This window comes from Panicum virgatum, chromosome 5K, assembly GCF_016808335.1.
Source record: "Panicum virgatum strain AP13 chromosome 5K, P.virgatum_v5, whole genome shotgun sequence".
In the NCBI taxonomy this organism is placed as follows: domain Eukaryota; kingdom Viridiplantae; phylum Streptophyta; class Magnoliopsida; order Poales; family Poaceae; genus Panicum; species Panicum virgatum.
The window spans coordinates 12,676,911-12,699,943 of NC_053140.1; the positions used below are offsets into that span (position 1 = coordinate 12,676,911).

General features: G+C 44.8%; 3 protein-coding genes across 5 annotated transcripts; all 3 read left to right on the top strand.

Moving 5' to 3' along the window:
- The first annotated feature begins 220 nt into the window (after window positions 1-220).
- On the top strand, window positions 221-2,935 carry LOC120706410. The gene is made up of 3 exons (XM_039991055.1): window positions 221-504; window positions 719-765; window positions 2,485-2,935. Exons 1-3 carry the CDS (start codon window positions 435-437, stop codon window positions 2,644-2,646), a joined length of 279 nt encoding a protein of 92 aa, XP_039846989.1. The 5' UTR covers window positions 221-434; the 3' UTR covers window positions 2,647-2,935.
- Window positions 2,936-3,925: 990 nt separating this feature from the next.
- On the top strand, window positions 3,926-16,579 carry LOC120706411. Of its 2 annotated transcripts, XM_039991056.1 has the most exons (6): window positions 3,926-4,196; window positions 5,596-6,035; window positions 6,603-6,637; window positions 14,880-14,930; window positions 15,114-16,059; window positions 16,195-16,579. In XM_039991056.1, exons 2-5 carry the CDS (start codon window positions 5,708-5,710, stop codon window positions 16,035-16,037), a joined length of 1,338 nt encoding a protein of 445 aa, XP_039846990.1. In that variant the 5' UTR covers window positions 3,926-4,196; window positions 5,596-5,707; the 3' UTR covers window positions 16,038-16,059; window positions 16,195-16,579. The 2 variants fall into 2 exon arrangements, with proteins under 2 accessions (XP_039846990.1, XP_039846991.1); XM_039991057.1 differs by lacking the exon at window positions 14,880-14,930.
- Window positions 16,580-18,373: 1,794 nt separating this feature from the next.
- LOC120706413 lies at window positions 18,374-22,211 on the top strand. Of its 2 annotated transcripts, XM_039991059.1 has the most exons (6): window positions 18,374-18,646; window positions 19,340-19,407; window positions 19,971-20,413; window positions 20,505-20,539; window positions 20,658-21,609; window positions 21,740-22,211. In XM_039991059.1, the coding sequence occupies exons 3-5, from the start codon at window positions 20,008-20,010 to the stop codon at window positions 21,579-21,581; spliced, it is 1,365 nt and encodes a 454-aa protein (XP_039846993.1). In that variant the 5' UTR covers window positions 18,374-18,646; window positions 19,340-19,407; window positions 19,971-20,007; the 3' UTR covers window positions 21,582-21,609; window positions 21,740-22,211. The 2 variants fall into 2 exon arrangements, with proteins under 2 accessions (XP_039846993.1, XP_039846992.1); XM_039991058.1 differs by lacking the exon at window positions 19,340-19,407.
- The last annotated feature ends 822 nt before the right edge of the window (window positions 22,212-23,033 follow it).

Below are 23,033 nucleotides of genomic sequence, written 5' to 3' on the forward strand. Positions count from 1 at the left end.
AAGGGGACTAGCATGTACTCTGGTTACCAAGTCAATGGGTCTAGTTAATCAAACAGTCTGCACCAACAAGTCTAATGATGACAAGACCCTCAAAATTCCACAGGGAAAGCTCTGATCAGCCCCTTTAATCTGCCTTTTGTTTTCTTTAATGAACAGCACTCCGGCAACAGGGACTCCACTGAGATTCACATACCCATCATATCCCGCCATCCCGGGGAAACAATGATAGTATATCTGCAATCTATTTTGTCTACGCTGGTGCATGCCTCCTTTTGATTGAGTTCTTTGCACACAACTCACATCTGCAGGTTCCTTTGTGTCCAAACCAAGGAAAGGCACTGGTTCCTCTCCGTCTCCAGCCATTTCTGCTGCTTCTCCCCTAGCTTTTCTCCCCTGTCTCTCTCTTCAAGCTGGCTGTATGCTCCTCGCGAGCCATGGAGCCCAGGAAGTCGAGTTATCTTGTCGTCGTCGTCTTCGCTTCGCTCTTGCTGTCCGCCATGGCAGGTTAGCGCGATGGCTGGCCGGTTAATTGTTTTCTTGATCATTTTAGGTCATGTCTCTATGCTCTTCGATCAATTCCCTTTTCCGATGTTCTTCGTTTATACTATTGTGAATCAAGTTCCAGAAGATTTCAGAGATATATGTACAAGATGCCACGCACATTGCTAGTTCATTTTTAAGTTTCTGTTGTGATCGATAGAGATTTTGCTTGATGCAGGAGGGCATAGGAAGAAGCTGCTGAGCAAAGATGGCGCAGGACCGATGGTATACAACTATACACACGTATATATTTTATATTTTGAAACCAAGGGACAAATAAATAGCTTGGGATTAAATAAATCATTTAGTTTAATTTTCTTCTATCTGCATTAGTCTCGTGTCCTCTCCCTCTTCTTCTCAAGAGGACGGCAATGGAACATGGCAATACGTTGACTACGCATAATAAGATACAAATTTTCAACTCCAAGAGGGTTTATTTCTATACATTCCGTGCATTAGTAGGACAATCAGTTTGATTTGACAGATTATCAGCGCAGCCCATTGGTATAGGCTTTGTTGTCTTATGGATACTAGACGAAGAACGCAGCTAGCACTACCTTGGATAATGATACTAGTCGACACCTTGATTATATAATCCCTCCATTCCAAAATAATTAAAGTTGACTTTCCCTGTATCCCAAAATAAGTGAATTTCTAGAGTCAAACTATCTTAAGTTTAACCATATTCGTAGAGAAGAGTATCAATATTTATAAAACCAAATAATATACTATAAAATATAAAAAAATAATTACAAATCTGATTATACTTATTAGGTATCATAAGCATTGGTACACTTTTGTATACATTTGGTCATATTTAGTATATATTTGACTTAGGGCAAAACTAGAAGCGCTCTTAGTTTGGGACAGAGGGAGTACATGTTTGCAAATTGAATTTAATTTAGACAATCTTTTGATACTAGCTACAATTTGTTCATGTGAAGACATGTTTTGTTTTCATGTTTATATTAGCAAGTGGGGCATTTAGCTTAGACTACGTCGTAGGTCCATTATTATTCCCTTGCATTGCCACATCAGAGGCTGTGTTTAGATGAGGGGAGAAGGGGGAGAAAAAGTCACATCAGTCACTGTAGCACACTGTAGCACTTTTCGTTTGTTTGTGGTAAATATTGTTCTACCATGACCTAACTAGGCTCAAAAGATTCGTCTCGCAACATACATCAAAACTATGCAATTAGTTTTTTTATTTAACTACATTTAGTACTCCATGCATGGGTTATTTGCTATATTTAATGTTTCGATGTGATAGGAGATGTGATGGATGTGATGGAAAGTTTGGAAATTTTGTGGGACCTAAACACACCCAGAAAAACAGTGCGGTGGTGTGGAGGGTATATTAGGTAAGGCAACAAGGCATAGAGAGGCGAACTCTACTATACGACTAAGATGTACTTGGTTAAGTCATGGTTATTATTGGTTATACATCATACTGCTCTTGAAACTTTACATGAAAATGAAATATAAATGCGTACATGGCTTCCCTCACCTATCTTTTAGCTTTAATTTCTTCCTTTTCCTTTTTAGAATCTTTCAAAAGCTTTTTAGACCTCAGTTAGTTTACACGCCTGCAATAGTTATTATAGAATTTTTACAATGATTAAAAAAATGAGAGTCGTCTATCTAACAGAATCATACCCCTGCAATAGTTATATTATTACTCTCTCCGTTCCAAAATGTAGGTCGTTTTGACATTTCTAGATTCATATATTTTGCTATGTATCTAGACACATGTTATATCTAGGTGCTTAGCAAACACTATGAATCTAAAAAAATCAAAACGACATATATTTTGGAACGGAGGGAGTACTGTCGTAGATACACACAGGGGACACTATATTTCCACCCTAGCGAATCACGGTTGCTGGATATATACCAAGACACCAATTGTAGCTAGCGCGTGATTGTGCATGCATGCATGGGCAGGAGACGACGGAGGAATCCATGCAACCGCTGCAGGAAGACGACGAGGCGGCCGTGGTGGTGGTCCACGAGAGGATTCTGAAGCAGGTGAGGATGGACGACTACGGGCGCTACGACCCTACTCCGACCATGTCCAAGCCTCACTTCAAGGACATACCTAACTAGCCACACACAGCCCAACCCATGCGCATTCAGATCCTCGAATATATATAAGTTGCTGCTTACTAAGCCGATCCTCCTTAGACATATATATGTGCCACATATTTGTCGAATAAGTTTTCATGTATCATCACCATGTCCAGCTTGATTATATATGTGTACACTACCTGTTGATACATGTGCATGTATGTCTGAAATTCGAAACCTATGAATCATTACTTAAGGGAGCTAGTAGTATATATATTTGTCGTCGTCGTCGGAAGAAGAAGAATTTGTATTTAATATTGTTGTTAAATTTGTCTTATGACTAGTTTTATGAATGGTAAGGCCAAGAAAGGCTTCTTCAGCTTGATGTGTATGTCGGATAGGAGTACATGATTTTTTTGGCCTAATCATAATTTGCATTTTTTTTTCTGCAGAGTATGTATCTGCTAAACCTAATAATCAGTCATGGACTCATGGTTCTGGTTCTGCACTACCATGAAAACGAAATACTCTGCCTGCCTAGCTACTCTCATACATAGACTCTTGGCCAACCTGTCATTGAAACTGTTTTTTTTTCTCTAAAATTTAGGAAATATTAGTAGTAGGCTTTGAGATCCGGGTATGATATTGCAAGTAACCACCGGCATTCATCGTATCAGAAGTGAAATACATGGTCGCACGGGCTGTGGGGACCTAGCTAAGTTTGCATCGATGAAGCACCTAAGCTTTGAAAAAAAAGCCGAGTTTTACAGGAACAATCCACATTAGGCATTGGAAACCGAAGGTGATCCACGCATATACAACACCACCATCATCATCATGACATCATCACACTTCTCGGTCATTCAAGCTAAAAAAAAAATGCATGCCGGCGGTTCGCTAAGAGGCCTAGGCCCATTTCTGTTTGTACCGGCGACCAGGCCCTCGATCGGCCCACCGGCGGTTCGCTAAGCACGAGCGACACACTGACACACACGAGTCCGTTCCGCCTCTCAAAAAAAAAAACGAGTCCGTTCCGTATTCGGCTGACCGCACACACAGCGACCTGACTCTCCCCCACGCCACGCGTTGCAGAAGTCAGCGTGCGAGTGAGCAGCGGGGCGGGTCCGGGAACGACTTCCACCCACCGCCACAGCCAATGCAGGTGGGCCCAGCATTCCCGGACCCGCGGGCCCGGCGACGCGTGGGCGGGCGCGGCTGGGGCCTGGGTGGACGGAGCGGCGCTCGCTCGCCCCTGCTGCAGGCGCGCAGGAACTGGACAAACATTTCTCACCGGATCTCGTACCCACCCACCCCGCTCCCATACCACCAGTCACCACGCGCCCACCTCTTCGGCTCTTCTCCCCGTCTCTCTCTTCTCGCGGCATCCGCATCCGGCATCCCGCTCGCTTCTCCCGCGGGCCCGCCCCTCCTTCTAACCCTAGCCCCCCGACTTAAGTGGCCCTCCTGGCGGCGGCGGCGGCGGCGGCGGATCGGAGGCCCAGGCTCCGCCGCGGGTCCTCCGTGCTGGTGAGGGTCGTGTTCGGGCGATTTGTTGCGCTCCTGCTGGCGGAATTTCTGAGTGGTTTCAGGTAATTCCTGGCAATTTCGGTTCCGCTCTATGGTTGTTGGGGTTAGTAAATTGAGGAACTCGGCGTATGTCCCTTGCGTGTGATATGCTGTGATAAGGTACTTCTTCTGGAAGGAATTTCTCCGCGGTTGATGCATATTTAATAATTTCTGGAAGCGTAAATGCTTTATGTAGACGCATATATATATATATATATATATATATATATATATATATATATATATATATATACATATATGGTATAATTTCTGGAAGCGTATATAATTTATGTACTTTAAACTGCAAAACCAACACCAGGGCTCAGTTTTGACCGGTACTACCTAGCTGTCCAACTAAACAGATAGATTGAGTGTGAATCTTGACTCATTCGTTGGGTATTTGTATTCAATCCATCCTCACGGTTATGTATAAAATTGTGCGAAATTCCATGTTTATTGCGTGCAAAGAAGCTTCCTATGTTTTGTGTCCATTGTGCACCAGTACGATACCCGCTGAGGTGACTGCTCTTGCCTTTCAGCCTTGATTCCACAGTTCTTGATTGATATATGCATAATCCTTCAAAGATGCTTAGGTGTTAGCGGGACGAATAGGTGCTCTTTGAGTGGGTCTTCAGTTTTGGTATATGTCGTCAGTACCTGATAGTTCCTTCCTCCACATAGCTTCTCTTGCTGTCGTTGATGAGGTCATTAACCTATTGGGCCCCCACCCCTGGTACACACACAAATTAAGTGTGAATCTTTTTTCTATGTAATTTCGGACTTCTAGTAAATATGCAAGTGGTTGGCTCCTAGTTGAAGTTTCTCCAACTTCAGTGGGGCCTGACATTGTTCCTATGTTCAGAAGGTTTAAAATTTAAGGACACATGCTTCAAGCTAGTTTCTGCCTTTCACATGTCCAAAAGATTAAACTTGACCTTCGGCAAATTCATTACCAATTCAAAGGTTTGTTTTTGAATTTGTATGATTATTGAGCTCCACCAAACTGAAATGATGTTTCCCAAAATTTAGATGATTTACGTGTCCGTGAGATTGCTTTGCACCCTATTTATGTATTTTAAACAATTTATTACCTCTTTTCCTTCATGTGTTTGCTTCTGCTCTGCTCAGACATGTATATTGCAAGGCAATTGCTCCATCCTAGTAATTCAGCTCTCATAAAGTTTAATAAGCAGGTCAACATGGGCCCTATTCTGTGAAATATTAAATAAGCTTATTTCTGATGCTTCTTGGCTGCTTGTTAAGGTTGCTGTCATCTTTTAATGTTGTGCCCACAAAAGGAGCCTTTCAATACCCCTTTAAGAACAGCTAATAGCCTAACAATACCCCCTCTTTGCGTAGCGCTTTCTTGAAGGCGCAGCTTAATTTCTTCATGAATATGATATGATCGTCATTATTTTGCAGTGTCATATTGGGACTGCCAGCAACCCATCAATTTCTAATAACATGGATGAACTTTGAAGATTTGTTTAATTGATTGTACATAAGGGCATCAACTTATTTTCTGCAATAAAGTATGGGAGCTAATTGCTGCATAGCTGCCAAGGAAAGAGCACAACCATGTATGGCTCCAATTGAAGTTTCAACATACAGGGTAAGACACTCGCCATCATGGAGCTTCCGGTGGGACAACCGTACACACATAGAGGATATAATGGAGAGCACTATGGTGTTCCCAAATCAAAGTAGTGGAAATGTTCAGCCAGAAGTGAAGAATGGTTTCATTGCACCAACTGAAGGCCATTACAGTGGGGATAGCCATTCTGATGTGTTCCGCAGGGTCAAGTGGCAAAAATCTGATAATAAGATGGAAGTATCCAAGCTTTCAAAAGTTGATCCTGGAGGTAAAGTCTTGAAATTTTGATGTGTTGTGCTTTTTTTTAGTATTCACTCCTGTGTTGCATTTGCATCGATTTTATTTCATATTACTGAGTGAATGTTATGGTAGTTGCATGTTGTCAAAATACGTGTCTACTAGAATGAAATGAAGATGCTTGTGAGAACGGAATATTAGAATTGACAAGCTCTTGTGATCTGGTGCTGACATTTTCATTCCATTCATAATTTAATTTTACATTTCATGTTGTGTTCTTTTGTTTTATTTTCAAGGTTTAAAAGTGGAGAAGGAGCATTTTCAACATTTTTCCTTATTTTGTACCTTCTGTACTGTTCATTAACTTCAAGGGTTGAGCAATATTTTTCTCGGTCCATGCTAAATGATAAAAATCTGAAATGCCACATATCTTGAATTATAAAACCTTTCTCTACAAACACATCATAAGCTAGGCCCCTACTGACAAATAACCAGCCTGCAAATAATAGGTTTTGATGACTTTGGGAATAATCAGTTATTAAACACTAAAAAATAAATTATTATTTACTAACACCTGTTCCGTGTTTCATGTTTCCAGCTGATCATTCTACTGCAAATGATTTACCCACTGAGGTATGTGGTATTGAGCATTTGTTCTATATATATTATTACTATCATTTCAGAATTCTGTGTGATTATCTAGTTATATAATTGTGTCTGATGTTCAAGGTTCAAAAAATCGCTACGCGTTGTGCGCGCGCTCGAGCACGGTAAAAGAGTAATCGTGAATAATCGTGATTAAACGTGATTAATCGTTTGTACTAATATTGCCAAAAAAATAAAAAAGGAGGTTTTCAAGAGGTCTTACACCAGTAATTTCTTTCCTCTGGCCATCTTCTTTGCTGGACAGCAACTGTACCTACACAAATGACAACAACCTAATTAGTTTAACTGTTTAAGTTCATGAAAAAAAAACAAAAAGATGACAGCTGGACACTAACAATAGAATATGACCAAGAAAAGAAAGAAAGAATGACAATGAGCATGAAATTAACAGCTGCAGCCAATCCACATGAAGTAGCAGATAGCCACATGATGACATAGCATAGTTCATAGTTCAAACTTCTAACACGAAGAAAATAAGAACTTAAAAGTCATAGCAGCAGCTAGCAGCTAATAGTACATAGCACAAATGCACAATCAAGCAAAATATAATAGGCAAACACAACATGCAGCAGCCCACAGTCCAGACAGCTTCAATCCTCAAAGGCAGGCAGGGAGGGACGGCCGCGGCGGACTACCACGGTGGAGAGGGGGAGGCACGGCCGCGGGCTGCGGCTGACCTTTCCCTACCGCAGACTGCAGACCAGAACGGCGCGGCGGACGGCGCAGGGAGGCGCGGACTGCCGAGGCGGGGAAGACGGCGCGGGGAGGCGTGGACTGCAGAGGTGGGGAAGCAGAGCCGCGGCGGACCGGAACGGCACGGCGGACGGCGCAGGGAGGCGCGGCGGACGTCCGGATGAGCAGGGAGGCGCGGTGGACGAGCAAATGCGGCGGCTATGGATTGGGAAGGGCGCGAAAGAGAGGTAACCCGACGGACCCGCGCCAATCTTTCCCGCCGTGCGTGATTCTTTCCCGCCCGCTTTCGCGCCGCGCCATGCGTCAATCTTGCCCCCGCTTCCCGCTTTCACGCCCGTGGGAACCGCGCGAACGATTTTCGACCGGTTACGCGCGCGTTTCTGGCGATTACACGAGGCCGCGCGATTACAGGCTCGATTAAACGCGTCTAGAGATTAAATGCTCGATTAAGTTGTAATCGACGCGTTTACCCAGCGCGTAACGCATAATCGCGATTAATCTTGCGATTAATTGCGATTTCTTGAACCTTGCTTACCCCAATATTATTTTTACTCAATATGAGATTGATTAATTTAGAACTGCATTTGAAGCCATTCGTCATGACTTTCCAACAACATTCATAAGTACTCAGATTTTCCAAGTGTATAACCCGATATAAGCCTTCCTGACTAGGATTTCCACCATGTGGCAACTTTGAAAGAGAGACAGTCATCCACCCTCTCTTAGAGTTATCACTCTGCTCATACCACAGAGTAGTATTCTTAACCACTACGATGGTGCATAAGCCGTCATCCTTGAGAATTTGGTCTCTAGATTTTGACTCCCTTGATGAAAGTAACATGATATCGCCTTTATTTGGACAATCCTTACCCTTTGCCACATGGAGCTTGATTATGAACCCACTCCTATTCTCACTAACCTCCACATCCATGCCACTGGAGATGTCATCCATGGCTGAGCAGATGTTATGCCAAATCTCCAATAGAATTAAGTTATGAAATGCTTTTGAGTAGTCGACTCCTGTTTTGAATTCCGTGGGGATCGTCTCCACCTATAAGAGCATAGCAATATTTACAATCAGTCAACAATCAGGTACAAAATAGGAATCTTGCCTGCTGGGAGAGCCTCATTACCATAAAAGGGGGTGACTTCTGGATCAAGATATCGTGAACTGACCATGATAGCACTTCTTCTGCGAGATATTGTTTGGGTTTGTGCAGCATTTTGCCGGCGAGCAGGGCCATCCGGTACAAACTAGGCCCTGTGCAAGGTGGCCGCCGCGGTGGAGCTGCGACAACGGGGGGGGGGGGGGGGGGGCGGCAAAGCGGAGGTGGCCGGTGCCGTAGAGGCTGCAGACTACCGGCGCGGTGGAAGCTGCGGCAACGGGGGACGGCCAGGCGGAAGAATGGCGGCGGCGGCGGCGGTATGGCCGGCGCGGTGGAGCTGCGGCAACGTGGGGCGACAAAGCGGAGGTGGCCGGCGCCGTAGTGGTTGCAGATTACCGGCGCGGTGGAAGCTGTGGCAATGGGGGACGGCAAGGCGGAACAATGGCGGCGGTGGAGAGCACAGAGCTGGTCCGTTTTGGCTGGCACAGAGCTGGTCTGTTTTGGCCCATTTTGGCTGGCATAGAGTTGGTCCGTTTTGGCTGGCACAGAGCTGGTCCGTTTTGGCTGGTGAGGAGCTGGTCCGTTTTGGCACAGAGTTGGAGTATGATAGGCTGCGTGGGTGGGGGATGTGGGGCCAGGTCGCAGGGCTGGGCTGCGGCCCAATCGCGGGGAGCCGGGGAGGATGGAGTAGAGTGGGCTGGGGAGGAAACAGTGAGCCTGTGGTGGTCCTTTTCTATTTTCCATTTGTGATATATACATATATTTTCCTTTACTGAAGGCCTCGTCGCTGCACCAAGTAATTTTGTTATTACATACATACACAAAAGGAACGGAAACGCGATGTATATTATGTCTAGCTTTTTCACTGGAAGATGACGTCTAGTCAAAATCTCATGGCTCCATCAAAATCTCATGCGTTTTAACAAAACGAAACAAGACACATACACAATCGCGAAATTAAGACAACAGACCGATATAGCCAGTTCATTAGTACGAATTACGAAATTCGGATACATAGGATTCGAAATTACATATCACATAAAAAACTAGATAAATAAAAATAAAGAGGAACTGTCCATTTCCACCATATTTGCAGATTAAATTTTCACATCTTCTCTAGCTTCGCCCCTGAAGTTATAACCGTTCTTGATCTGAAGTTGATTCGCTATCTCATATGACAAAAAAACATCTATGGTGGCATACCTTATTTGCTCGTCTGCCAAGAACTGTGAATGCCACCAATTGTGGTCCATCTTGTGCTTCTGGATTTTTATTTCTAGCACCTCTGATGCAATGTGCTCCAGTGATGATCTCCACTGCTTGCCAGAACGCTTGAGATGTCTATATTTTTCATTAACTTGTGGTACGATGACCTGATGGTCGTCCCACTTTGTAATAGTGATGCCACAGTCCTCCTCTAGGCGGACATCATTCTTGATATGTGCTCCGACGAAAATATGGCCCTCCTTTGTAAGAAAACTCTTCAGGACATCAGGAAGTTTGCCCCCGGCGTTATGTACCTAGAACTTGAGTAGTTAGGGATTGATTCGCACGTTGCTAGAACTTGAACGATTGATTCGCACGTACCTGGAACACAAGGCAGCGCAGGCCAACGCACAGTTGCAACAGGGCGAGTTTGTAGGCCTTGGTTCCGATTTTGCGCCACTCGGTGTCCAGTCCAACTACCATAGGACATGGAGGTCTGTTACCATTTGATATCTTGGATGAACTGTTCTACGTCGACCGTATCAACTGTGATCGTTGTCTTGATTGTCGTGTTGTACTTGTAGAAGGCAACGTCGTGGTTCGACGTCGGCGGCCACGGACCGATGAGCTTCATCTTGTCGTGGTTCGACGTTCCCTCACCCCACAGCGGCTTCGTCTCAACGGTAGTAAGCTCGTCGGTGGGAGACCACTCACCCCACAACGGCTTCGGTTCAGCATTGGCGATGTCGCTCTCCGTGTCGTATTGGGCTTGCGTCGGGCTCGGAGGGAAGCCGCTGGTGTCGCCGACCGTGGCGCCGCCGTCGTGCATGGGGCCGTGGCGCCGCCGACGTGCATGGGGCCGTGGCGCCACCGCCGTCGTGCATGGGGCGTGGCGCCGCCGTCGTGCCTGGGGCGGGAGCGGAAGCGAGATGAACTGTCCATGGGGCGGGAGATGAACGGGTGCGAATGGATTCCCGGCGAATGGAGACTCCTGTTTGTAAGGGCGGGAGATGAACTGTTCATGGGGCGGGAGATGAATCGAAAGGACGGCGCTGAAGGCAAAGAGCCGGCCGGTTGCCATAACTTCCCATCACCACTCATGCGGCCAATTGAATATAAATAGAATTCAGAACCAATGAAGTTTAGATAAATTATCGGATGTGAATTAGTTCTCTTTGTGTGTGAAACTGCGTATTCCGATTTGGCGTAATCTGCAAATAGGTATCACTTGAAACCGGGTGAATTGTCTCCTTTAGCTTTTAAAACCGTTCAATTACCTCCCTACAGGTAGTTTTGTCATTTTCAGTTTAAAAATAAATCTTGTATTCCATCGCGCCACGGTAGGCAGTTCACATTAGATTACGCCAAATCGGAATACGCAGTTTCACACACAAAGAGAACTAATTCACATCTGATAATTTATCTAAACTTCATTGGTTCTGAATTCTATTTATATTCAATTGGCCGCATGAGTGGTGATGGGAAGTTATGGCAGCCGGCCGGCTCTTTGCCTTCAGCGCCGTCCTTTCGATTCATCTCCCGCCCTTACAAACAGGAGTCTCCATTCGTCGGGAATCCATTCGCACCAGTTCATCTCCCGCCCCATGGACAGTTCATCTCGCTTCCGCTCCCGCCCCATGCACGACGACGGCGCCACGCCCCATGCACGACGGCGGCGCCACGGTCGGCGACACCGGCGGCTTCCCTCCGAGCCCGACACAAGCCCAATACGACACGGAGAGCAACATCGCCAATGCTGAAACGAAGCCGCTGTGGGGTGAGTGGTCTCCCACCGACGAGCCTACTACCGTTGAGACGAAGCCGCTGTGGGGTGAGGGGACGTCGAACCACGACAAGATGAAGCTCATCGGTCCGTGGCCGCCGACGTCGAACCACGACGTTGCCTTCTACAAGTACAACACGACAATCAAGACAACGATCACAATTGATACGGTCGTCGTAGAGCAGTTCATCTAAGATATCAAAGGTAACAGACCTCCATGTCCTATGGTAGTTGGACTGGACACCGAGTGGCGCAAGATCGGAACCAAGGTCTACAAACTCGCCCTGTTGCAACTGTGCGTTGGCCCGCGCTGCCTTGTGTTCCAGGTACGTGCGAATCAATCGCTCAAGTTCTAGCAACGTGCGAATCAATCCCTAACTACTCAAGTTCTAGGTACATAACGCCGGGGGCAAACTTCCTGATGTCCTGAAGTGTTTTCTTACAAAGGAGGGCCATATTTTCGTCGGAGCACATATCAAAAATGATGTTGTCCGCCTAGAGGAGGATTGTGGCATCACTATTACAAAGTGGGACGACCATCAGGTCATCGTACCACAAGTTAATGAAAAATATAGACATCTCAAGCGTTCTGGCAAGCAGTGGAGATCATCACTGGAGCACATTGCATCAGAGGTGCTAGAAATAAAAATCCAAAAGCACAAGATGGACTACAATTGGTGGCATTCACAGTTCTTGACAGACGAGCAAATAAGGTATGCCACCATAGATGCTTTTTTGTCATATGAGATAGCGAATCAACTTCAGATCAAGCACGGTTATAACTTCAGGGGCGAAGCTAGAGAAGATGTGAAAATTTAATTTGCAAATATGGTGGAAATGGACAGCTCCTCTTTATTTTTATTTATCTAGTTTTTTTTATGTGATATGTAATTTCGAATCCTATGTATCCGAATTTCGTAATTCGTACTAATGAACTGGCTATATCGGTCTGTTGTCTTAATTTCGCGATTGTGTACGTGTCTTGTTTCGTTTTGTTAAAACACATGAGATTTTGATGGAGCCATGAGATTTTGCCCAGACGTCATCTTCCAGTGAAAAAGCTAGACATAATATCCATCGCGTTTCCGTTTCTTTTGTGTATGTATGTAATAACAAAATTACTTGGTGCAGCGACGAGACCTTCAGTAAAGGAAAATATATGTATATATCACAAATGGAAAATAGAAAAGGTTCACCACTGTTTCCTCCCAGCCCACTCTACTCCATCCTCCCCGGCTCCCCGCGATTGGGCCGCAGCCCAGCCCTACGACCTGGCCCCACATCCCACACCCACGCAACCTATCATACTCCAACTCTGTGCCAAAACGGACCAGCTCCTCACCAGCCAAAACGGACCAGCTCTGTGCCAGCCAAAACGGACCAACTCTGTGCCCAGCCAAAATGGGCCAAAACGGACCAGCTCTGTGCCAGCCAAAACGGGCCAGCTCTGTGCCAGCCAAAACGGACCAGCTCTGTGCTCTCCACCGCCGCCATTGTTTCGCCTTGCCGTCCCCCATTGCCGCAGCTTCCACCGCGCCGGTAATCTGCAACCACTACGGCGCCGGCCACCTCCGCTTTGTCGCCCCACGTTGCCGCAGCTCCACCGCGCCGGCCATACCGCCGCCACCGCCGCCATTCTTCCGCCTTGCCGTCCCCCGTTGCCGCAGCATCCACTGCGCCGGTAGTCTGCAGCCTCTACGGCACCGGCCACCTCCGCTTTGCCGCCCCCCGTTGCCGCAGCTCCACCGCGCCGGCCACCTTGCACAGGGCCTAGTTTGTACCGGATGGCCTTGCTCGCCGGCAAAATGCTGCACAAACCCAAACAATATCTCGCAGAAGAAGTGCTATCATGGTCAGTTCACGATATCTTGATCCAGAAGCCACCCCCTTTTATGGTAATGAGGCTCTCCCAGCAGGCAAGATTTCTATTTTGTACCTGATTGATGACTGATTGTAAATATTGCTATGTTCTTATAGGTGGAGACTATCCCCACGGAATTCAAAACAGGAGTCGACTACTCAAAAGCATTCCATAACTTAATTCTATTGGAGATTTGGCATAACATCTGCTCAGCCATGGATGACATCTCTAGTGGCATGGATGTGGAGGTTAGTGAGAATAGGAGTGGGTTCATAATCAAGCTCCATGTGGCAAAGGGTAAGGATTGTCCAAATAAAGGCGATATCATGTTACTTTCATCAAGGGAGTCAAAATCTAGAGACCAAATTTTCAAGGATGACGGCTTATGCACCATCGTAGTGGTTAAGAATATTACTCTGTGGTATGAGCGGAGTGATAACTCTAAGAGAGGGTGGATGACTGTCTCTCTTTCAAAGTTGCCACATGGTGGAAATCCTAGTCAGGAAGGCTTATATCAGGTTATGCACTTGGAAAATCTGAGTACTTATGAATGTTGTTGGAAAGTCATGACGAATGACTTCAAATGCAGTTCTAAATTAATCAATCTCATATTGAGTAAAAATAATATTGGTGTAAGCAAGGTTCAAGAAATCTCATGACGATTATGCGTTGCGCGTCGGGTAAACGCGTCGATTACAACTTAATCGAGCAATTAATTGCTGGACGCGTTTAATCGAGCGTGTAATCGCGCGGCCTCGTGTAATCGCTAGAAACGCGCGCGTAACTGGTCGAAAATCGTTCGCGCGGTTCCCACGGGCGCGAAAGCGGGAAGCGGGGGCAAGATTGGCGCGCGGCGCGAAAGCGGGCGGGAAAGAATCACGCGCGGCGGGAAAGATTGGCGCGGGTCCGTCGGGTTATCTCTCTGTCGCGCCCTTCCCAATCCATAGCCGCCGCATTTGCTCGTCCACCGTGCCTCCCTGCTCATCCGGACGTCCGCCGCGCCTCCCTGCGCCGTCCGCCGTGCTGTTCCGGTCCGCCGCGGCTCTGCTTCCCCACCTCTGCAGTCCATGCTTTCTTGCGCTGTCCGCCGCGCCGTTCTGGTCTGCAGTCCGCGGTAGGGAAAGGTCAGCCGCAGCCCGCGGCTGTGCCTCCCCCTCTCCACCCCTGACTCCACCGTGGTAGTCCGCCGCGGCCGTCCCTCCCTCCCTGCCTTTGATGATTGAAGCTGTCTGGACTGTGGGCTGCTACATGTTGTGTTTGCCTATCATATTTTGCTTGATTGTGTATTTGTGCTATGTACTATTAGCTACTAGCTGCTGCTATGACTTTTAAGTTCTTATTTTCTTCGTGTTAGAAGTTTGAACTATGAACTATGCTATGTCATCATGTGGCTATCTGCTACTTCATGTGGACTGGGTGCAGCTGTTAATTTCATGCTCATTGTCATTCTTTCTTTCTTTTTCTTGGTCATATTCTATTGTTAATGTCCAGCTGTCATCTTTTTGTTTTTTTTCATGAACTTAAACAGTTAAACTAATTAGGTTGTTGTCATTTGTGTAGGTACAGTTGCTGTCCAGCAAAGAAGATGGCCAGAGGAAAGAAATTACTGGTGTAAGACCTCTTGAAAACCTCCTTTTTTATTTTTTTTGGCAATATTAGTACAAACGATTAATCACGTTTAATCACGATTATTCACGATTACTCTTTTACCGTGCTCGAGCGCGCGCACAGCGCGTAGCGATTTTTTGAACCTTGCTGATGTTTATTCCCTTCACTATTCACCATCTTGGACAGGCAAAGTCTTGTAAATCTCCCGGCATAGTAACTGTTGCCTCAGATGCAAAGACATTGAAGTCACATCCTTCAACAACCCCTGTACTGCAAGAAGATTCAGAAGGTCCTTCATCCTCTATGAGTCATTCTATTCGCATGGACCCAAATTCAACAAGGAAAGCACTTCAATCACCTGGTGGTCAACTGTATACGCAGATCTCAGATGGAAGCAATCCATCCCTCAAACCTCTTGGCGAAAACAGCTCTGCAGAAAGAAGGCTATCAAACTCCATGCTTTCTGCCTTTAGCAATGATATGTTTGCAGGGCAATCGCAAGGTGGGACATCTGATAAGTGGTCAACTTGCACACCTTCTGAATTGGTGGCTATATCTCGAGGAGATAGGTGGTCTGTTGATAATGAACTCTTTGGCTCCATTACTAGTAAAGGATCATTTTCAAATGCTTCACATCCCACTGCCCTTTCCCCTGACCAAGAGGTATGCAGGCTATGTTCAAGGCTATTAAAGGAGCGATCTTCATGGAACGGTCATGAGCTGGCAGTAGTTGCTGTTTTATTCTGTGGTCATGCATACCACGCAAATTGTTTAGATAGTGTTACTGCAGAAAGTGAGAAATATGACCCTTCTTGTCCTGTATGCACCCATGGTGAGACAATTACAGCTAAACTGTTTGGAAAGACTGAACTAAAGGTTACGAACAAGGCATCAAAACATATGGCTGATAATGATCTTGATCGGAGCTCTAAGCACCAGAAGAAAGTTAAGAGAGAACCCAGATTGGTTACAAGTTCTAGCATGAAGGACACATTTAGTCGGCCATTTTTGAGGAGGCATTTCTCCACTGGTTCACGATCACCAACACCAGTTTTGGGGAGTGAGCCAACAATAAAGAAGGGCTTTTGGTCAAGGAATTGGAGAGAGTAGCCAGCTTGTCATCATTGATGTGGTGAGTAGATTCCCAATTTAAAGCTTGATGTACTCAATTCTGATATATTTATATTGTTCATCATTTCTTTGCCTCTATATTTGAGGACACCAACAAGAATTTACAGTGCCTTATCTTTTCATGTGAATTTACTAGGGCATGCTTGCTGGTGTGAGCTCATGATCGAGCAAGAATGATTTGGAACTGGTGCAAGGGGTTTTGCTGTGGAGCTGGCTATACCATCTATATGATTCTGCACTATTCGTTGAAGCACTCATTGTGCTAGCACAAATGTAGTGTGTAAAATGTCTTTTAGTATGCAATGCAGCCAAGGGTTGCGTTCTTGCAGATATCAGTCATAGTCGCAGTATAATAGAACAGAAAAAGGGTATACAATTTATGACGAAAGGTGTCATTCTGGGTTGAAAGGTTGAAATCCGGCATGACATACAATTTTCGTCAAACCTTCCATTTGTAATAATTATTTTGGATTATAAACTTAATCTGAAAATCGTAGCACACAGATAGTTTTTAACTGTTATTGCAATTAGCAACACTGTTGGGTGGTTATGCAATTAGCTCTCGCGGGCGGTGAGCAATCGTGGGTAGACCATGTTCGCGTTTTTTTTTTGGGTGATGTAGCATTTCTGATTGGAGTTTCAGGTTTCAGAGATCAATAAATCGAAATTATCCTAATGTTTGTTCTGATTACACTAGTGAAGCTGTGAAGTGTTGGGTACAAAGCTTATTCTATTCACTCTAATCAGGTCACTTGGAGCACTGTAGCGTATACTACTGGGAGGGACAATGTTTGTTTTTTCTTTAGAATTTGTTTGGTAAAATAGACAATTTGGTTCCTCAATTTTGATTTGAGGGTCAAGTTCATCCCTTATTTTAATCGGATTTCTCAACTTTTGTTTTTTGGATCAAATTCATCCCCGTACTGATTTATACTCCATAATAATATGAAATTAATGCAAAAAGTTCTCTTTGCACTTAGCTCCTTCCCCTTATAAATTTTGTAATAGTTTTTTATTATTATAAAAAGTATTTGGCTAATGCAAGGGAATCAATGCAGTGACATGTATGCATTTAGGAGCTGAACATTTTGGTACATCAAATTTTATTTACACAAGCATCGTATTGTATTGCGGATGCATGGTGAGTAAAAAAATTAAAGCTACTTGTTGCATAACTACGCACCTATATAAAATTTTGCAGAAAGTTGAGCGAAAGTGACATAAATAGTGAAAATCGTGGAGGGGAAGAAGGAGCCGAGGGTATGAAGTAGATTTTTTGCATTTATCTCATGTTACTACTTACTACATAGTATAATATTAACATGAGGACGAGTTTGACCTTAAATGAAAGTTGATGAAGTATATTGGCCAATTTGGAAGTTGAAGGACGAATTTGATCCTCGGGTAAAGTTGAGGGAGCAAAATAATCCACTCTAATGTTTTGGGTTATTCAGTTGTAGTTAGCACAACTAACTGAGAATCGCATTCAAATTATCCACCTGTAATGAGGAAGGTAGAAAGAATATTAGGGAAGGATCTAATACAGTATTGTTAGTTTTTTTCCCAATTTTTTTGTTTACAATTCGACGAAGGTATACTGCACCAATGTATTACTATAATTCCTTCTTTTCTTCGTAAAGATAAAATACTTAGTCAAACAAAAGAAATCATTTTGGCTTTCGTCGACCTTGGCATTCGCAAACCATTGGAGATACGTGTGGTACTTCTATTAGGTTAGTCTCAGTGAGAGTTTCATGAGCACAATTACCAAAATTAAGAACTAGATAATTATGCCGGATGAATTTTATGGTGATGAAACTCTCCTCACATCACATGAAACTCTATCTTTTTATTTTTTTTATCATGTCAGTAAAATTAATAATATTTAATATCATGAAACACTTCTTAGAACTCCATTGGGACTGGCCGTATGGGCCCGGGCAACACTTGCCACTGTGACGTATGGCCCACAAGGCAGCGGGACAGGCGCACTCCCAGTAACCATCGTAGCAAAAAGACACAAACACCCGAGATGCACCATCAGACAGGTGGACGCTGTGTGCCCGAGTCAGTGCAGGTGGGCCCGAGCCCGTGACACGCTAGCTGGGCACGTGGTCCAGCGGCCGCGGACGGAAGCGTCGCGAGGCACGGTCTCGTGTCCACTCCGTCGGGTGGGCGGAGCAGTTTCGTTGTCGCTCGCAGGCCGCGGCCCCAGGCGGAGACCGAGACCCATTCCCACGCGCACCCGGGTTTTATACCCGCACACCCTCACTCCCTTTCTCTCCCCTCCCCCCTCCGCCCTCTCTCTCTCTCTCTCTCTCTCTCTCTCTCTCTCCCCTCCGTCGATTCCCCTCTCCCCCGCCCCGCAATCTCACCTCCCGTGAAGCCCCCCACAACCCTAGCGGAACCCGCTCCTACCCCGAGAGCTCGCGGCGCTGGGGAGCGGCCTCCGCGTCGGGCGTCAGCCGCCGCCGAGCGGTGCCAGATCCGGGGCCCCGCGCCGTTCGGTCGGGGGTTCTTCTCCGGCGACGGCGCGGTCGCTGGATGCAGGTCGGGCGGATCGGGGCCCGGCGTTCGCGTGACTCGAGGTAATTCCCGCGAGCTACGGGGGGCGCCTGCTGCGTTAGGTGGGGGTTGGAATGGGGAATTCTGGTGCCCTGTCCCGCCCCGCCCGCGGGCAGGTAGTTCCGGATGAATTGTGGGTTTTGTAATCGGTGCTGCCTTTTCATCTGCTATCCTAGTGATCTCTGCTGTTCGAATTATGGTTAGAGTTTGACATATATATTATTGATTCACCTAACCTTTCGTGCTAGTTCCTGCCATAAATTTTATCAGCTAGATATGCAACCAATATTTTGCTGATTTATGAGTTGTTATCGAGTCTTTTGGTTAGAAATCGATGCAAAATTTTTCTCTTCCAGAATAATTGCGACTTGAAAGAAGCATAACCGTGATGTGATGTATTCCACTTCGTATTGTATTGGAAGGGTGCAGAATTTCTCTTTATTTTGCTTCGATCCGATACCAGAAATAAACTATTATACTTTTCTATCCCACTGGTTTTACAAAGTGCTTCCCAGCAGTGAGGACAGATGCTAGATGCTATTGTGTTGTGTGGGAGGAAGAATCTGTGGCCTTTGAGTGTACTTTAGTTTTGGAATGTCTTGATGCTGGTATACCTAACTGCAGCTTTCTTCCCCCACACATGTTCACCCACCGTAGTCAGCCAGCTTCTCTAACTGGTGCCTTCAATTATAAGCCTATTTTTCATCTCTTTTCAGTTATCATGAATAAGTGAAGTGGTTGCTTTATGGATGTTGATGTTTCCACCTGGAAGTATTTATGAATAGTATGAGGGATCCTGATGAATTGAAACCATGCTACTAGCTATCTACCTCCATTTACTATAAAATTTTATGTAAATGTGAGTTTCATTACCTATTTTGGATTGGTAAAACCCCATATGGCATTCATGTTGTGTTATTAGGCTCATATTTAGTTTATGATTCTCTTTTGTCCTCTTCCACTGCCTCTCTCCCAGGTCCCTTCGTAGTCCAACCCCTGCAGCAATGTAATTATATGCCACCCAAGTCGTTGTGGATATCATTTCTAGAACTGTAAATGTTACAAGACTGTCACATGCACTTTTAGATTTAACAAAGCATAATAATTCCAATCATACCTGTTCTTCATATAAGCCTGCTGTGGATGCCCCTTGTCTTTTGTTTCAGGATTGCTTTCTTCTTTTTATATGGGGTATCCTTCCCTCCCTCTGAGCGTCTGAGGGCTTCTAAGTGTAGGCTTAGAGTGCACCTGGACCTGTCTATAGTACATACTATCTTCTTCACATTGGGCCTTTGTCCATTTCTTTGTTGAAAACAAGCTTATTGTTGTTATTTTCTTTCTGTACAGTTAGGCGACGTGGGGTTCTGATGTTTGATTCACATGAATGAGCTCAGAGCATCTGATTGATAAAACTATCAGCATATTAATTCCCTTTTCTTTAAGAAATATGGGAGCTAATTGCTGTGTTGCTGCAAAGGAGAGGACACAGCCATGCATTACTCCAATAGAAGTATCAGCATACAGGAATGTAAGGCACTCACCATCATGGAGCTTTCGATGGGACAATCGCACACACATAGAAGACATAATGGAAATCCCTACTCTGTTCTCCAATCATAGCAGTGGAAGCATTCGGCCTGAAACCAAGAGTGGTTCCATTGCACCAACTGAAGGCTTCTCTAATGGAAATAGCCTTGGAACTAGCCCTTCTGATGTGTTTCGCAGAACAAAGTGGCAAAAATCTGATAAGAAAATGGAAGCTCCTAAGGCTACTAAGGCTGATCCTCATGGTAAGAACAATTTTCATGAAACTATCCTTTTAAGCTATTGTGTATTTCCCGACCGGCTAGACACTTTTTTACTGATTTCTGGTTTTCTCAGCTGATCGCTCCATAGCAAGTAATTTGTTCCCTGAGGTATGTGTCATTAAGCTATCTTTTAAAAAATTAGTAGTTATTACCATCTAGGTTTATTCTACTCCTAATGCCTATGCTTTTGTTGTCCAACATTTTCATTTTACAATATGTTGCACAGGTGAAGCTTTCCAGGAAATCATTGGACATGGTAAGTGTTGCTTCAGATTTGAAGACATCAGCATCTGTTCCTTCAACACCACCCTTAGTATCCAGAGCAGATCCTTCATCCTCCAGGGGTCATTCGCAATCAACAGATTCAGATTCGATGAAGAAAGCCTGGCGTTCACCAGGATATCAATTATACAGGCAGATCTCGGATAGCAAAATTCCATCTCTCAGATCTCTCAACGAAATCAGCTCTCCTGAAGGAAGACCATCCTCTTCCATGCTCTCTGTCTGTAGCAATGACCTGTCAGCAGCAGGATCCCATGGTGAGTCATCTGATGGTTGGTCAATGCGCACGTTTTCTGAAATGGTTGCGACATCCCAAAGAGAGAGGTGGTCACTTGACAGTGAGCTCTTAGGATCCATTTCCAGTAAAATGACAAGATCAAATGCTTCAAATTCCACAAGCCTTCCTCCAGACCAAGAGGTGTGCAAGCTGTGTTTGAAATTGTTAAAGGAAAGATCGGCTTGGAATGCTCAGGAGCTGGCTGTTGTTGCTGTGTTGTTTTGTGGCCATGTTTACCATGCTGACTGTCTCGATAGCATAACTACAGAAGCTGAAAAATATGATCCTCCATGCCCTGTATGCACGCACGGGGAGAAATGTTCGGTGAAGCTATTTGGGAAGCTGGAATCAAAGATCAAGAATAAGATACCAAAAGATGTGGTAGTCGATATTGATCTAGATGGAAACATTAAGCACCAGAAGAAAGGCAGAAGAGAGCCCAGGTTAGGCACAAGTTCAAGCATGAAGGTCCCATTTAGTCGTCCATTTTTGAGGAGGCATTTCTCCATCGGCTCTCGACCACCACGGTCAGTCTCAGAGACTGATTCAACAAGAAAGAGGGGATTCTGGGCAAAGCACTGGAGAGAGTAGCATAGCTTGCAATTGTCATTGTCATAAGGTGAGCTGCTCTCCATTATTATGTTCTGCAAGTTCAGTTTTAGGTAGTAGGTAAGCTACTAGTTTTATTCTCTTTTTCTCTTAGATTGAAGCGGATAACATTGTTGATCCATTTTGTGTTCTTTTCACAGGAAGGATCTTTAAGAGGAGGTGAACTCCCTAGCATGCAATTGAGTCAGAACTGGCCCAAGGGCTATTGAGCAACCAACATATTTGGAGGTTTCTCCCAGCCATCATTTTGGATACTGGTGTGCCGGGTATGCTAGCGCAGGTCCCAGGAATTCAGGATAGTAGAATAACAAGGTTTCTTATACCATGCGAAACAGGGTTGTTGTAGACCCTGGTTGCAGATTAGTAATAGTAGCAGGTAATCTAACAGAAAAGGGTGTGGCCTTCCAGGATGTAAGGCCCAATGCAGGGTTGCAAGATTACATAACCCAGCATGCTAGATTATTTATTGTACTCAGCAGTTGTTTTTGTATGATTGGCTATGGCACCTATTGTTGTTTGTTCGTGTACGTTTGTTGGTTTGAAAGCTTCATAGAGAATTCAAATGAGATAATCGCTCTCGAAATGCATATGCTGAATATTGATTGGTCGTGAGCTCCCTCTGATTTTATGGTTATTGAAAATGTACCGTGTAAGTGTTTTAATCTGTAAGTTGGACCACTAGTTCAAGATATATAATGGTTTCCCACCCGTTGCACAAGCTAATGATCAGGGGAAAAAACATGTTAAATGTTACAGCTCCAGCTCTGCCGTTTGCAAAAGATTTTCCCCGGGAACTCCTAAAAATCTAGCTCTGCCGTTTGCACAAGATTTTCCCCGGTAACTCGTAAAAATCCAGCTCTGACGTTTGCAAAAGATTTTCCCTGGAAACTATTGACTGTTATTAAACATTTTGGCTTTTCTAGATGCATCGATTTTGCTATGCGTCTAGTCATGAATCATGATACTTCTTCCATCTTAAACTATTAAATGCATCTAGATACCCCGTCTTAAACTATTAAATTAAATGTTATTAAAAGTTTTGGCTTTTCTAGATACATCGATTTTGCTATGCATCTAGTCATGATTTTTTTTTCTTGAACACGCAGGAGAACTGCGCATCATTATATTAAGAAGAAAAAAGGGAGTTTATCCCCCCGAAATGTTATAGATGTGAAGGGGTTGTAACCCCCCCCCCCCCCCCGAAAAACAACTACACTAATTTGTTTTTCGAAGAGAAAAAACTAGACCAGAACTAGACCAAAAATCTAACTGTCTCTAGACATCAGAGCAAGGAGAAAGGAAATTCCTCTAGCCCCGGCCAAGGGGCTAGATGAAAATGCACCGTGTGAGTGTTTTAATCTGTAAGTTGGACCGCTAGTTCAAGATATATAATGGTTTCCCACCCGTTGCACAAGCTAATGATCAGGGGAAAAA

What these genes read in the sequence shown, in the direction of transcription:
- LOC120706413 (XM_039991059.1), top strand. Translation starts at nt 20,008, where the DNA reads ATGAGCTCAGAGCATCTGATTGATAAAACTATCAGCATATTAATTCCC. An exon ending in TACTAAGGCTGATCCTCATG is followed by an intron (nt 20,414 to 20,504) that starts GTAAGAACAATT and finishes TGGTTTTCTCAG; the next exon opens with CTGATCGCTCCATAGCAAGT. An exon ending in CAAGTAATTTGTTCCCTGAG is followed by an intron (nt 20,540 to 20,657) that starts GTATGTGTCATT and finishes TATGTTGCACAG; the next exon opens with GTGAAGCTTTCCAGGAAATC.
- LOC120706411 (XM_039991056.1), top strand. Translation starts at nt 5,708, where the DNA reads ATGGGAGCTAATTGCTGCATAGCTGCCAAGGAAAGAGCACAACCATGT. An exon ending in CAAATGATTTACCCACTGAG is followed by an intron (nt 6,638 to 14,879) that starts GTATGTGGTATT and finishes TCATTTGTGTAG; the next exon opens with GTACAGTTGCTGTCCAGCAA. An exon ending in AGAGGAAAGAAATTACTGGT is followed by an intron (nt 14,931 to 15,113) that starts GTAAGACCTCTT and finishes CATCTTGGACAG; the next exon opens with GCAAAGTCTTGTAAATCTCC.
- LOC120706410 (XM_039991055.1), top strand. Translation starts at nt 435, where the DNA reads ATGGAGCCCAGGAAGTCGAGTTATCTTGTCGTCGTCGTCTTCGCTTCG. An exon ending in CTTGCTGTCCGCCATGGCAG is followed by an intron (nt 505 to 718) that starts GTTAGCGCGATG and finishes TGCTTGATGCAG; the next exon opens with GAGGGCATAGGAAGAAGCTG. An exon ending in AAGATGGCGCAGGACCGATG is followed by an intron (nt 766 to 2,484) that starts GTATACAACTAT and finishes ATGCATGGGCAG; the next exon opens with GAGACGACGGAGGAATCCAT.